General features: G+C 51.9%; 1 protein-coding gene across 1 annotated transcript in view; it reads left to right on the top strand.

Moving 5' to 3' along the window:
• Window positions 1–13,326, top strand: part of LOC118258995 (fibrillin-2) — a 111,196-nt gene extending 97,870 nt beyond the window's left edge. Inside the window, exons 46-64 of the mRNA XM_035568150.2 lie at window positions 93–221; window positions 751–870; window positions 1,262–1,387; window positions 2,067–2,219; window positions 2,609–2,674; window positions 2,915–3,040; window positions 3,264–3,383; window positions 4,568–4,690; window positions 4,990–5,121; window positions 5,712–5,837; window positions 6,302–6,508; window positions 6,772–6,897; window positions 8,200–8,322; window positions 9,069–9,185; window positions 9,466–9,594; window positions 10,114–10,233; window positions 10,546–10,777; window positions 12,008–12,176; window positions 12,952–13,326. Coding sequence (XP_035424043.2) covers window positions 93–221; window positions 751–870; window positions 1,262–1,387; window positions 2,067–2,219; window positions 2,609–2,674; window positions 2,915–3,040; window positions 3,264–3,383; window positions 4,568–4,690; window positions 4,990–5,121; window positions 5,712–5,837; window positions 6,302–6,508; window positions 6,772–6,897; window positions 8,200–8,322; window positions 9,069–9,185; window positions 9,466–9,594; window positions 10,114–10,233; window positions 10,546–10,777; window positions 12,008–12,176; window positions 12,952–13,326 — 2,819 coding nt within the window. The remainder of the gene's footprint in view (window positions 1–92; window positions 222–750; window positions 871–1,261; window positions 1,388–2,066; window positions 2,220–2,608; window positions 2,675–2,914; window positions 3,041–3,263; window positions 3,384–4,567; window positions 4,691–4,989; window positions 5,122–5,711; window positions 5,838–6,301; window positions 6,509–6,771; window positions 6,898–8,199; window positions 8,323–9,068; window positions 9,186–9,465; window positions 9,595–10,113; window positions 10,234–10,545; window positions 10,778–12,007; window positions 12,177–12,951) is intronic.
• Window positions 13,327–14,003: the final 677 nt, after the last annotated feature.

Genomic DNA, 14,003 nt, shown 5'->3' with positions numbered 1-14,003 from the left:
CCAGTCAGAAATAAGGGGCTGGTGAAGGTGGTACACTGACACTCACGCTGTGCATATCTCTTCCCACTGTTCTTGTCATTTCCCTCCCACAGACATTGATGAGTGTTCCTCCCTGGTGGGGCAGGTATGTCGAAATGGCCAGTGCATCAATAGCATCGGCTCCTTCCAGTGCCTGTGCCAAGAGGGTTATGACCGGACCCCTGATGGGAAGAACTGTGTAGGTGAGTGTACGGGGAGCAGGCTAGTCCTTCTCAGTGAGTTACGCCGTATGCTGGCATGGCTGGCACGGTGTAGTGCTAAGAGACCCGGTCCCCAAGCTGGTCTACCTAAAGTGGTAGACTTGGTCTGCCCCAAGTCCTGTCAAGTCAAAGCACTGTCATTTGACTGCCAATGGAAAACTGGATTGGACCCCACTACGCCTGCGTCTCTGTTCCAGCAATGCCAGGAACAGTCATGCTAGTGTCTTTCAACCAGCTGAGACCTGCAGACAGAGAGGGCAAATATTGTCTTGTCCACGCTCCTAAAGCATGCAGAGTCGTACCAGCAATACCTTAAGAACTGCCCTGCAAGGCAGGACTGGCTTTGCTAGAGATGGTCCCAGTGCTGGTGCAGCCTCTGGGGCTGCAGGGACAGACAGGCTTGTTGTACCCTGGTTACTTATGTCCACCACACTGCAGAAAAGGTACCCTCCACCTGAATTCTCAGAGCTGAGCACAGACACTGCCATTGCTTATTTCCCCTCCTCTGCAGACATCAATGAGTGCGTGAGCCTGCCTGGGACCTGCTCCCCCGGCACCTGCCAGAACCTGGAGGGCTCCTTCCGCTGTATTTGCCCCCCTGGGTATGAAGTACAGAACGACAACTGCATTGGTAATGTTGGCTCTCTGTCTCCTCCATTCTTAGCACAGCATGTGGTCACCTTGGACTATTCTCAGAGCAACCATATTCTTCCTGGGTGGCCTGGGGCATGCATCACCACCCCCCAAATATCCTCTTGAAAGCAATTGGACACAGAGCAAGGCAAGGCCTGCTGCCAGGACAGGAGAGGGTCAGTGGTTTTGCTGTACCCTGACCTCTTCAATTGTCCCATTTGCCCTGAAGGTGGGTTAAAGGGTAAGGCCAGGCTTTCTGTCCCCAAGAGGGGTGATGACCTGTGAGCAACAGAGCTCCCCAAACATCCTGACTTCACCTGCTTTTAATGTAACGAGCAAAGGAGTGACCCTTGGCTGCTCTGTAAGTAATGCATCTGCAATGGTCCCAGATATCAACGAATGTGAGGAGGAGCCCAACATCTGCCTCTTCGGGACGTGCACCAATACTCCTGGCAGCTTCCAGTGTGTCTGCCCTCCTGGCTTTGTGCTGTCTGATAACGGACGACGGTGCTTTGGTGAGTGTGGCTCTGCCTGCAGGATGGTGAGGAAGTACAGGACATGGTAAACGTTAGGACAAGAGGGAATGGCCTCAAGTTGCGCCAGGGGAGGTTCAGGTTGGATTTCATGAAAAATTTCTTCTCAGAAAGAGTGGTTAGGCATTGGAGTAGGTTGCCCAGGGAGGTGGTGGAGTCACCATCCTTGCAGGTGTTTTAAGAAGAGGGTAGATGTGGTACCTGGGGACATGGTTTAGTGGGCAATGTTGGTGGTAGGGGGATGGTTGGACTAGATGATCTTAGAGGTCTTTTCCAACCTGAATGATTCTATCTAACACAAACACCACAGATAGAGTCAGGAGCTGGCACAGCACTATTGCTGCCTGCTGTGCCCTCTTAGGGGTGTGCTCAAGACAGAGAGTGTTGGGGGGAGAGGGAGGAAGGGAAGGGAGGCATGATAATAAAATATCCTGGTTTGCCACCAGTTTATGCACAGCTCCAGGACAACTTGGTGTCTCTGAGCCAAAATTTAGGGGTGTGTGGGCTGCTCCCTTCCTCTGCAGCAGCACTGCCTGCCTCTAGAGCCATCCTGGACACAAGTGTCCAGAAGAGGACCTTCCTCATACTGAAGGGGAAAGGGGAGGATTGCATAACCACTGGATGTCTGCAATGACCTGTGCATTTCACTGTCCTTCCACAGACACTCGCCAGAGCTTCTGCTTCACTCGTTTTGACAATGGGAAGTGCTCTGTCCCGAAGGCCTTCAACACCACCAAGGCTCGGTGTTGCTGCAGCAAGATGCCAGGAGAAGGCTGGGGAGACCCGTGTGAGCTCTGCCCACAGGAAGGGAATGGTAGGAGTGCTGAGCCCCAGCTCCATGGGAGATGTGTCTGTGTGTGCCTCCAACGTGAGCAGTATGGGGAAAGTGTGCAGGTTAGGCCGGACAACCTGCTATGAGAGCTGTCCAGCAGAGACAGCTCCTTCATCTCGGGAGTACTGCTTTGAAACCTAGTAGCCCTTACTAGACTGCAATATTCCCTGAGCCTCCAGCAACCATAGTCAGGTTATTGGGAAATGGATTGCTTAGTTCTGTTTTGGATATGCTCTTGTTTCTTGGTGGGACTTTAGATAAGGCAAAAGTATCTCAGTGCTTCCAGATGCAAGGCAGGCATAAGTGTTTCCCATACAGCTCTGAGGGTGTAAGCATGTCTAAGCATATCTCACTTTTCTACTTTATTCCAGTTGCCTTCCAGGAGCTGTGTCCTTATGGTCATGGAGCCATCCCAGGCCCAGGTGACACCCGAGAAGGTAAAAACTGATTTAGGGATGAGAAGAAATGTGTCCTGTGGGTGTGAGGGACATCAGCGTAGAAGCAACCAAACTTAGGCTATCTGGAGAGTAGGGTTGCATCACAGTGGCAGCAAGGGAGGGATGTAGGACTGGGTGCCCTCCCAAGCCCATTGTCTCTGCTCACCAGCCCTGGAGAAGACAGAGATGTTTCTGGCCACATGCTCACATGAGGTTTCGTTGCCTTGGTTTCCCCTCTAGATGTGAATGAATGCTCAGAGAACCTGGGTGTCTGCATAAATGGGGCCTGCATTAACACTGACGGCTCCTTCCGCTGCGAGTGCCCCTTTGGGTACAACCTGGATTACACAGGAGTCAATTGTGTAGGTAAGGGTCTGAGTGGGAAGCACCGCTCCCTCTTGCATTTATCCTCCTGATGTTAAAGTCTGTGAGCATGCTCATGTGTGAAAAGAAAGATTTTTGAATTTACTTCTCCCCTGCCCCTTCCTTTTTTAACCCTGGCTCCTGACTTTGCTGGGCCTTTTTGAATGCTCTGCCTGCGTCTTTCCTATGTAACTCATCCACTTAACACAGTCCTGGCTTCCTTCAGATACAGATGAATGCTCCATTGGCAACCCTTGTGGGAATGGTACCTGCACCAACGTGGTGGGAGGCTTCGAGTGTGCTTGTGACGAGGGCTTTGAGCCAGGTCCCATGATGACATGCGAAGGTAACACTGCTGTGGGGCTGCCTTCACCCCCCCATTGCACAGCTCCGGGGTGAGAGGTGGGAGAAATCAAGTAAACACCTTCCTTCTTTCCACTATCCCTTTAGCTTGGATAACACTCTCCCAGCCAGATTTGGACTCTGGAGTCTTTCACTTACCGAAGTCATGTTACATTACTCCATCCTGGCTGGGAGATGTAAGGGAAGAGCTGAAGAGTTTGAACTTTCTGTGAGGAGCCCATGGGTTTCCTGCTCCAGCTTCCTTCCAAATGATGGGTTTTGCTCAAACTTTAAGAGCCAGTCTGGCTGAGGTCTGGGAGAATGTTTCCCACAGCCAAACTGGCAGGGATCGCTGACATGTTTTTTGCTTTCTCTCTCACACAAGATGGGTATTTTACCTGGGAAATCCCCAGCCAGTGAAGAATGGTGGACATGTAGGGCTGATATAATGAGTCTTCTTAGCTCTCCTGGGACACACTGCAGCTGTGGTCTTCTTGTCTTGGGTTGTTGGGGGTTAATGTCACATAGAAAAGTGTGAAGCAGATATCTGGGGAGTCCCTTTTGTCCTTTACAAGGTTTTTATTCTTCCCTGATGGTCCTTGCAGTACCCTGCCTCTTTTCCAAAATTCTCACATTTCTACAGACTCTCTGGGGACAGCAAGTGCCTTATTCTCTTTGCTAAATCTGTGCCTAGCCCCAACAGTGGCAGTGGTTCCCACAGGGTCCTTCATCCACCTGCCTCCCTAGCCACCTGTACACAAATTGGGTACCAATTGGGTACCCAGAAAACCATAGCCATATCTAGGCTGTGTTCATATCCCCACTTCATCACTGCCTGGGTGAGTGAGCAGCAATCAGGTCAGCCTGGCTAGTCCCTACCTCCGTGTACATCACAGCTGGTCCCCTTTGGCTTCTTCTGAGACCAGAGCCCAGGGTGAGTGCTGGAGGCCTACCTGAAGGCAGGAGCTGCCTCACCAAGGTCCTGTCTCCATCGCAGTTGCTCAGACACCATGCGTCTGTCCTTCTGCAAGAGCAGACCATGACAGGAAGCCTTGGTGAAGCGCAGAAAGTTCTCATGAGATGCCTGCACAGGCAGAGAGTCTTCCTGGGGAGGTCCACTGACATTACTGTCGAGCTGATCCCATTCAGAGCACAGAGTCAAGCTCTCCCCTCTCTCCTGCCTCCCAGATATTAACGAATGTGCACTGAATCCCCTGCTCTGTGCCTTCCGCTGCATCAACACCTTTGGCTCCTACGAGTGCACTTGTCCATCTGGATACGCCCTCCGAGAAGACAGAAGGATGTGCAGAGGTAAAATACCCCTTCTGCAGCCATCTGGGCCCATTTGGGTCCCACACGCTCCCAAGAGCCTGGCCCTTAGCCTGTCTCTGGTGCTGTACAGAGAGAAGGCAGGACTTCTGGGCTGGTGTCTCTTGGCTTGTGTTCACTCTCACATCTACCCTGGTGTCCATGTTGTGTGCCAGCCAGCCTTGACCAAGGCAGTAGGGATTGACAGAGCACTGCAGATGTGAGCACTTGGTCTTTAGGTGCCCCCACAGTGGTGTAGATCTGGAAGGATGAACACGGTCTCATGAAGTTCTCCCTTGCAGATCTGGATGAGTGTGTAGAGGGTCTGCACGACTGTGAGTCTCGAGGAATGCTGTGCAAGAATCTCATTGGCACCTTCATGTGCATCTGCCCACCAGGAATGCAACGCAGGCCTGACGGAGATGGCTGCACAGGTACCAAGGACCAGGCTGGGAGGGTTTCCCAGTGGAGCTGTAGACCATCCTAGGTGGAGACCTGTAGCCTTCATTGATATCCTGTCAAACAAGTCCGTTCTGGGGTACCTCATGGGTCAGAAGTTCTTGTTTTACTAGATGCCTGCACACCCAAATCTCTGCTCATCAGTGGACCCATGTGTTCCAGCACAGGATGACGCATTGCACCTAGTGTCCTTTCTCCTGATTTTTTCCATGTCTGTGTCAAGCCTCTTTGCACTGAGCTGCTTTTGGAAGGGCCAGTGCTGGCTAACCCAGACCTGTACAGTATTAGGTACAAACAGAATGCGTGTTGTGCCCAGATCCACTCCTGGTCTGGCAGCTTGGACTTGCAGGTGGAGAATGTGCAAACCAGGGCTGGGCACTCAGCCGCCCTGCTTTGGGGGAGGTCCAAGGAAAATGAATGTGTTTCTCAGCTGTCTGAGAATGTGGGAGTGTTCCTCAGGGATTGTGTGAGGGATTTTCAAACTGAGTGCTAGCATGGGAACTCATGGAAAGCTGCAGTTTGTCCTGGGCCTCACTGCAGCTCTTTATGGCTCCTTCCTTCCTAGATGAGAACGAATGTCGCACCAAGCCTGGAATCTGCCCCAACGGCCGCTGCATCAACACAGTGGGAAGTTACCGCTGTGATTGCAATGAAGGCTTTGAAGTCAGCCCCTCTGGCACAGAGTGTATCGGTAATTACCATGTCCTGGTGGGTCTTGAGCAGTCTCTTGTCAGTAGCAGGTGTCGCTTTTCAGGTGCTTCAGGATATCGGAGGGGAATTTGCCCAAGTGAATATTTGAAAATGTTGAACTACTTCATCTATCCCAGAAAGTGGGAGCTGCCATCCTCGGGTCAGGCTGCAATTTCAAGCGGTGCCAGGGAGTGTTTCTGAGTACAAGAGATGATAAAGTCTGTGAAAGGACACTTGGAAAGGATAGAGTCAGGGACTAGCCTGGACACCCAGGTCCCAGCCTGCAGGGAATGGCCTGGGTTGCCCCAGAAGACGGGTTGCTGGGGCATCACCTTTGCCTTTCACATTATCCAAAGCACCCTAGATCCATGCTGGAATTGACACAGGCGGGTCAGGTTGCTCCGTTATCCTTGGTGCTGACATCGTCTCACATCCTGAACTTGTCTCCCCACTCTCTCTATCCAGACACCCGCCAGGGATTCTGCTTCACCGAAGTGCTGCAAACCATGTGCCAGATGTCCTCCACCAACCGTAACCTGGTCACCAAATCTGAGTGCTGCTGCAACAGTGGGCGCAGCTGGGGCCCCCAGTGTGAGCTCTGCCCCCTTCCTGGAACTGCCCAGTACAAGAAAATGTGTCCTCATGGTCCAGGGTACTCTACCGATGGGAGAGGTGAGCTGGGGGCCAAAGCAAATTTAGTGCAGAGAAGAGAAAGCAGAAACGTGGGTACAAGCAGAATTCCACTGGAAACTGACTGGGAAAGGTCTACACAGTGCCTGGAGCAGACAAGTTGCCTCTGTGACATTATTTACAACTCCCTGCATGTAATCTCTGGCTCTCAGAGAGGGCCTGAGTTGCCCTGGCAGAGCATAGTCACAGGAGCATGGGGTCCAAGGCAACATTGGCAGTAACAGGTCCTTCTCTCCCTCTCACAGACATCGATGAGTGCAAGGTACTGCCCAACCTCTGCAAGAATGGGCAGTGCATCAACAGCATCGGTTCCTTCCGCTGCCACTGCAGGCTGGGCTACACCGCAGACATCACAGGCACAGCCTGTGTGGGTAAGTCAGAAGAAGGAAACCCATTCTTTCCTGGGAGGGTGACAGAGCACTGGAACAGGTTGCCCAGGGAGGCTGTGGAGTCTCCTCTGGAGATATTCAAAACCCTCCTGGATGCCATCCTGTGCAACGTGCTCTAAGTGACCCTGCCTGGCAGGGGGTTGGACTAGATCTGCAGAGGTCCCTTCCAACCTTGACCATTCTGTGACTCTGTAATTTCTCTGTACAGCCCTTGGCCTTGGCAGGCCTCCCTCTTCCCCTGCTTTTCAGCATGCAGAGAGGGTCCTGTAGCCCGCACCTGGGTCCTGGTCTCCACCTCTGTCCCTACTGCCCTGTGTATAGATGGCAGGGCTCTGCAGACTTTGTCCTATTGTATGGCAATACATCAAAGTCATCCCTCCCTGCTGTTTAACTCTTTAAAACCCAGGGTCCTTATTATCTCCCACTGACTGCAGGGGTCACAGGGACATGGGGGTGCAGGGGGTGGGTGTGTGAAGAGATCCAGAGATGAAGGTTTGTGAGCAGCCAGACCTTTCACTGGCAGACCAACAGGCTCCAGCCAGCCTGAATGCCACTTGGGGAATCCAGATGTTGACATAAAAGGCACCCCTGGAATCATAGCTACAGGAATCTGGGAAATGATAGGAAATAGGAATAGGAAATGAGGAGGAAGAAGATGTGCCACACTTCCAGTATTGAGATGGTGTTCAGGACCATGCCAGCAGCAGTGTCCTAGGTACAGAGTGGAAAAGAGGTCTCGGCTCTCAGAAACTAAGCTGTGTGTGAAGGGCAGATACGACCTTGAGCACCAGGCCAGGATTCTTCTCTGAACATCTGGGACCTTTCTCCAGCTCTGTGCCATCCAGCCTTGCTCGAAGTTATGGGCCGTTTTCAGAGCCCATTGCTGCCACTCCCTGCAGGGCAGAGGTGACAGCGCCCAGAAATAGGGGCCTGACCCCATCCCTGATGTTCCTAGCACTCAAGAGGAGCATACACCCGTCTCCTCAGCCAGGAAGGAACTGGGCAAGATACACTCAGATACACCAGGTCACACCACATCATATGTCTGAGCAGGGAGGTGATTCAGCCCTTTTCCTTAGGAGATCTCCTAGATTTGTTGTGGTGGCTCCAACAGGGGTGCTCCCTCAACGCTCTACTCTTCTGCTCACCTGCTTCCTGGAGAGTGGAAAAGATGCATTTGCCTGGGGCAGGGAATGGGGACCCCATTCAAAAGATGCATTTGTCTGAGGACCCCATTCAACAGCACAGCCTGTGAATGCTCTGCCTTGTGTCTCTCGAATCCAGATCTGGATGAATGTAACCAGTCCCCTAAGCCATGTAACTTCATCTGCAAGAACACAGAGGGCAGCTACCAGTGCTCGTGTCCCCGAGGGTATATTCTACAAGAAGATGGGAAGATCTGCAAAGGTATTCACCCAGGAGAAGGAGGCAGCAGAGATCCTGCCTCATCTCTGACAACTTGGAGACTGCACGAGCTGATTAACGTGTGACAGACCAGTCAGGTCCTTTTGTTCAGACACAGGACAAGGCTAGAGAAGGAGAACGGTGCCCTGCTGGACTCTCCTGAACTGATTTCATCCCTCTACAAACACTAGACATGTCTCATCAGGAAAAAAATACTCCTTGCCCCTTCCTACAGATTGCACAGCATATTGCAAGCTGTGCTGAGTCCCAGGAGCCTTGAACCAGTGTGTATCTATCCTACAAGTGGGTCGGGCATGTCAGAGTCACCATAAGGGCTCCTCCTTGTGCTGCCATCTGCCAGCTTGGGGCTTTGCCCACCTCTCACACAGGCTGCAAGTAAGGTGGTCTGAGAGCCTGGGAGGGTCTGGGACTTGGGGCTTACAGGAGAGACAGAGAAAAATCTGGCTCCCAAATATATCTGTAGGCAATCAGAAGTCGAGGTGGGGAGAGGCTCCCTGGACTTGTGATTTCCATGCAAGAACTTTGTGTGTGGTGTTCTGAGGCTGGTCTGTGTCGGGTCCTGGTCTGCCCAGGACCACTGTATATGCCCAGAACCACCATGTATATGCCTGTGTCATTGACTCAGGCACCAAAGATGTCTGATTATCTCAGTAAAATAAACTGAGACACGTGTCTGATTATCTCAGTAAAATAAACTGAGACACGTGTTCTTATGCTTGTTGCTTTAGATTTGGATGAGTGTTCCACCAAGCAGCACAACTGCCAGTTCCTGTGTGTGAACATTATTGGAGGATTCAACTGCAAATGTCCCCCAGGCTTCACTCAGCACCACTCATCCTGCATTGGTGAGTAGAAGCATTCACTGCTATGCTGTGCAGCACCACAAGTGTGCCCAGGGGGTTAGCTTCAACCCCATCAGAGACTTACCAGCCCCTCAGCTCTGGCCCTAGAGTTCTGCAGCTCTCTAGAGAGTTGCTGTCTGCCCCTCTCCAGCCACCCTGGGATTGTGCATCTGACTTGTCTCTGTTACTAAGGCTGAGCTAAGTACCAAGATGCCAAGCAGCTGTCCATAAAGCTGCACTATCCTTGGGGCTGGACTTACAGTCAGCTGCCGGTGTTTTGCAGACAATAATGAGTGCACAGCTCAGCCCTCTCTGTGTGGAGCCAAAGGACAGTGTCTGAACACCCCAGGGAGCTACAACTGCGAGTGTCAGAAAGGATTCTCCCTGGACAGCTCTGGTGTCAACTGTGAAGGTGGGTCTTTGTCTCTGGGACTTTGACAGAAACGTGTTCCATGTGGAAAAGTTCCTAGCTCACTCACAGTCTCTGGGGTAGCTCTGCCCAGCCAAGAAGGGTCCACTCCTTACTGTGGGAGCCCAGAAATCCAGGAAAGGAATTGACCTGTCTCACTATGAGAGACCTCATGCCCCCCAAAAAAACACCAAGTGCTAAGCTAAAGGAAAGTATGTGTTCAACACAGGCAGCATGAGGCAGAACAAACTGATAATGGTCCAGGCAGACCAAAAGGCCGTAAAGCAAAAAATATCCAAGCAGAAGCTACAAGGGGATATACATGGACCTTGGGACTGAGGGTTTTAATCAAGTCCAAGCCGCAGAGCTATAATTAGGCAGAAGAACCACCCACCTACATGCACACCCTGATGGATGTTGAGTCCCAAGCATGTGCCATGTGCACATGGTCCCTGTGCACCTGGTGCTGCCCACAGGACAGGGATTTATCTCACTGCTGTCTGTTGTGTTACCTTGCTGCAGATGTGGATGAGTGCGATGGAAACCATCGGTGCCAGCATGGCTGCCAGAATGTGCTCGGAGGCTACCGCTGTGGCTGTCCCCAGGGCTACGTGCAGCACTACCAGTGGAATCAGTGCGTGGGTGAGTGTGGGATGAGGGCTCTTGGATACTGGAGCTGTAGGGTGTGGGATAGAGCCTTACCTTTGAGTCTCTCTCCAGCCACCCTGACCATCTCTGACGGTGGGTTCTGGGTTCATCTCTGCAAATCCAGCACTGCAGTTCCTGCCCTGCCTCAGAAGCAGGCCATGCCTTTACCCAGAGTTGCTGCTCTTGCCCTGCCCCGGTCTCTGAGCTCCCACTGCTTTTGATGCCAGCAGCTCTCTATATTGAAGGGGAATGAAGGCAATCCTCTTCCACTGAGTTTCTAACTAGTTCTGCTGTCTTTGGGTGCAGATGAAAACGAGTGTTCCAGCCCCACTGCCTGTGGCTCTGCCTCCTGCTACAACACTCTGGGAAGCTTCAAGTGTGTCTGTCCATCCGGCTTCGATTTTGACCAGGCCTTCGGGGGGTGCCAGGATGTGGATGAATGCTCAGTAGGTGGCAGCCCCTGCAGTTACGGCTGCTCCAACACAGACGGAGGCTATCTCTGTGGATGTCCTGGAGGCTACTTCCGAGCAGGACAAGGGTAAGAGAGCAGCCAACAGGTCAGTGTTGGGGCACCTGGTATCTTTTCCGTTAGGAAGGTGCCAGGCACACTTCTGGGGGCACATTAACATGGGAATGTACCCACTCGTGCTTGCTGTTGTGACAGCACCAAGCCCACCCCTCTGTATCTTTTTGCCTAAATTTCCACACCAGATCCCCACAGGCCTTACTTGTACAAAGCAGATTGCACACACTCACACACCTTCACATATACTCCCGAGCTAGTAGACGGACAGGGCTGGCCAGCCACACATAACCTACAGGAGCTCAGGTTAATGTTGGGTGTTGGATTACCTTGGAGGTAATAGCAAAAACAGAAAGAAAGGAGGGAGCTCTGACTGTTGTGTCAGGGCCACTTCCCTGAGAGGGAATCTCCTGAGCTGACTCTGCTGCAGGGCATTCTTAGACTTTGTTTAAGCATCTCTGGATAAAGCACATTTAAAGTGCATCTAGAGTGATGTTCAGAGGCTAGGACTCACCCACCTTGGCCCAGCTTTATCAGCAAGACTGGTAACTGGTTCTCACCCCAGCTCATCTCCAGTCTGGTTCTTGAGCCATTTCTGTAGCCTTGGATGCCTTTAGACTCAGGTGGATCCAGAACCTGGAACTGCTTCCTTGCAAGGACCCTCAGCACTATGCAGTTCCACCTCCTGCCCCAGGACTCACTGTCTGTGAGTGACCAGCTTTCAGCATTATGAATCCTTAAGTGCAGCTGTGCGTTAGATGCTGTTCCAGCCCAGCCCAGCTTCACTTTGTGAAGCAGAGTGCTTGAGTGCTCTCTACTGACAGAGAGCAATCTCACACTTCTCTCCTGTGCTCTAAGTCACTTTTAAGAGGTCCCTCCTGCTCTCTGTAGGGGTTGCAGGTAACCAGATACCAGGCGATGGTGCCCGAACTCCACCACAATTTGTAGCTCAGGTCCCTGAGACTGGCAGCCAAGGACCTGAGGTGTGGGATGCATGTTTTGCAGTGTTGCCACAGGTGCAATCTAATCCAGGGTGCAAACAGATTAAACCTACTGCCTTATTAAATAAGATGTGGCCTGATCTCCCCCAAGCACGTACTGTACACAAGACAGTGCACAAACCTTGCAAGACATGAATCCCCCATGTTTGTTTGGGTGCCACACGAAGAACCTGTGAGGGCAATTGTAAGATTTCTTTCTTGAAGCATAAATCTGAGATGGGTCTCTCTGCTCTTCTGTCACCAGACACTGTATTTCTGGCTTGGGTTTTGGGAAAGGTACCTACCTTCCTGCCCCCCAGGAAGAGGATGAAGACAATCTGCTCTCCCCTGAGACCTGCTATGAGTGCAAGATAAATGGCTACCCCAAGAGGGGTCGCCAGCGACGCAGCATCAATGGCACTGAGAGGCACCAGGTAATAAATTTATGTCATCCTGGATGGAGTGGAGCAAGACAAGAGCTGAGTCACTTGGTGGATGGCTGTCTGTAGTGGATCCCATGCAGTGTGTCCATTCCTGTGGGGTTGTCTCAGTCCGAAGCAGAGATGCCAGCTGTCTCTGTACCTGCCTTCACTGAGTGCTTGGGTGTTTATGGAGACAACCAAATCCAGAGTTCCTGCAGAAATGGAAAACTGTTCACAATATACAGAGGAGGGTCAGGACACTCTAAGTGACACACACTTGTGTGGTTTGGCCACAAATGGCTGGAGATGCATGCAACCTAGAAATAAGGCACACATTCCCTTGCAAGAGGAGCTGATAGGGCAACAGGTCCAATAGGGCCACAGGGGACTATCAGCACTTAATGTTCAGCTCCAGACTGGACCTGTCAGTCTAAATACGGGTTCTTCCTTGAAAGGAAGCTTTGGCCTCTGTCAAAGGCTTGCCCAAGTTCACAGGCCTTCTCAGGACACATAGGACTTGGAGGCATTTTCAGGCCTCGAGCAAAATGCACGTAGATTTATTGGAGCTTTCCCTGAAGATGAGGGCTGTGGACTTGCTGGTTTTGTCTCAGAGATACAGAGAACCACAAAACTCTTAGGGGACAGTAAGGACCATAAAAGTTGCACTCACTTCTCTGAGCTGCCTTGGGGTGGCCCATGAGGCAGAAACTCCTAAATCAAGTCTTTCTTTACCAGGCCACAAGCTTTTCTTGTTACCTGTAAGTAACATGTCTGGCTCCTTCCATAGGATCACACTGTGAACTTGGCCAGCATGGATGTGGATGCTCCTCTGTCCATGACGCTGAACCTCTCCGACCTGGCTCACAAGGAGCACATCTTGGAGCTTCTGCCAGCTGTGGAGCCCCTGGAGAACCGTGTGCGGTACCTCATCTCCCATGGGAATGAGGATGGCTACTTCCGCATCCACCAAAAAGAGGGGCTCAGCTACCTGCACCTGGGCCGCAAGAAAATAGTGCCTGGCACCTACTTGCTAGAAATCGTGAGTGTACCCCTGTACCGCAAGAGGGAACTGCAGAAACTAGAGGCCAAGAACCACCTCAACTACTTAGCAGGGGAGCTGGGCCAAGCACTGAGGATGAAGCTCGAGCTCCAGCTCTACTAACAGCCATGAGACCCACCCACCATACCGACAGTACAATCCTTAGCCTTGCCATCCACATCTGGAAACAACTGCCTTTTCTCTCGCTGCACCCCCTGCCACCACCTCCCCCACTGCACTGTACAACTGATGGGGAATGTCCCTCTGGGCTCAGTGCTTGCCTGGGCCGCACAGGGATTCTCCACTTCATGGGTTGCTTGGGTCAAAACCAAACCACACCACAAAAGATCTCATGAAAGCTTTGCCAAAGGTTCCAACCTTGTTAGCAGGGACACCCTCCCTGTGCTCAGCTCCTGCCTGTCTCCTTTAAACAAGATACTGTTGGTCTGAGCTGGCAAGAGCAGTACCACGGGGAAGCTGCCTGTCCTTCGTGGTCACAGGCCATATAGCACCCCACAGCCCAAAAAAATGGGAGGGGCTCTGGGGGCAGCTTTGGAAGGAGCTACACCACAGTGTGATGTTAGTGCATTTCCCAGCAGCTCTTTTTCCTTCTTTGCTTCTGCATTGTCATTGTGGTGCTGCAGAAACCCTTCCATACCTACAATGGCTGCTCTGTCTCTCTCTCTCTCTGTCCTGTCCATGTCCTGTGGTCCTTTTAGGCTCCTCTGTCAAACTGAAAAGGTCACTGGTGAGTGAAGGGGCAGTTCAGATTGCTAACCTCACATCATGAAGCAGCCAGA

Source organism: Cygnus atratus, chromosome 26, assembly GCF_013377495.2.
Source record: "Cygnus atratus isolate AKBS03 ecotype Queensland, Australia chromosome 26, CAtr_DNAZoo_HiC_assembly, whole genome shotgun sequence".
Classification (NCBI taxonomy): Eukaryota; Metazoa; Chordata; class Aves; order Anseriformes; family Anatidae; genus Cygnus; species Cygnus atratus.
This window is presented reverse-complemented; position numbering and strand designations above follow the sequence as displayed.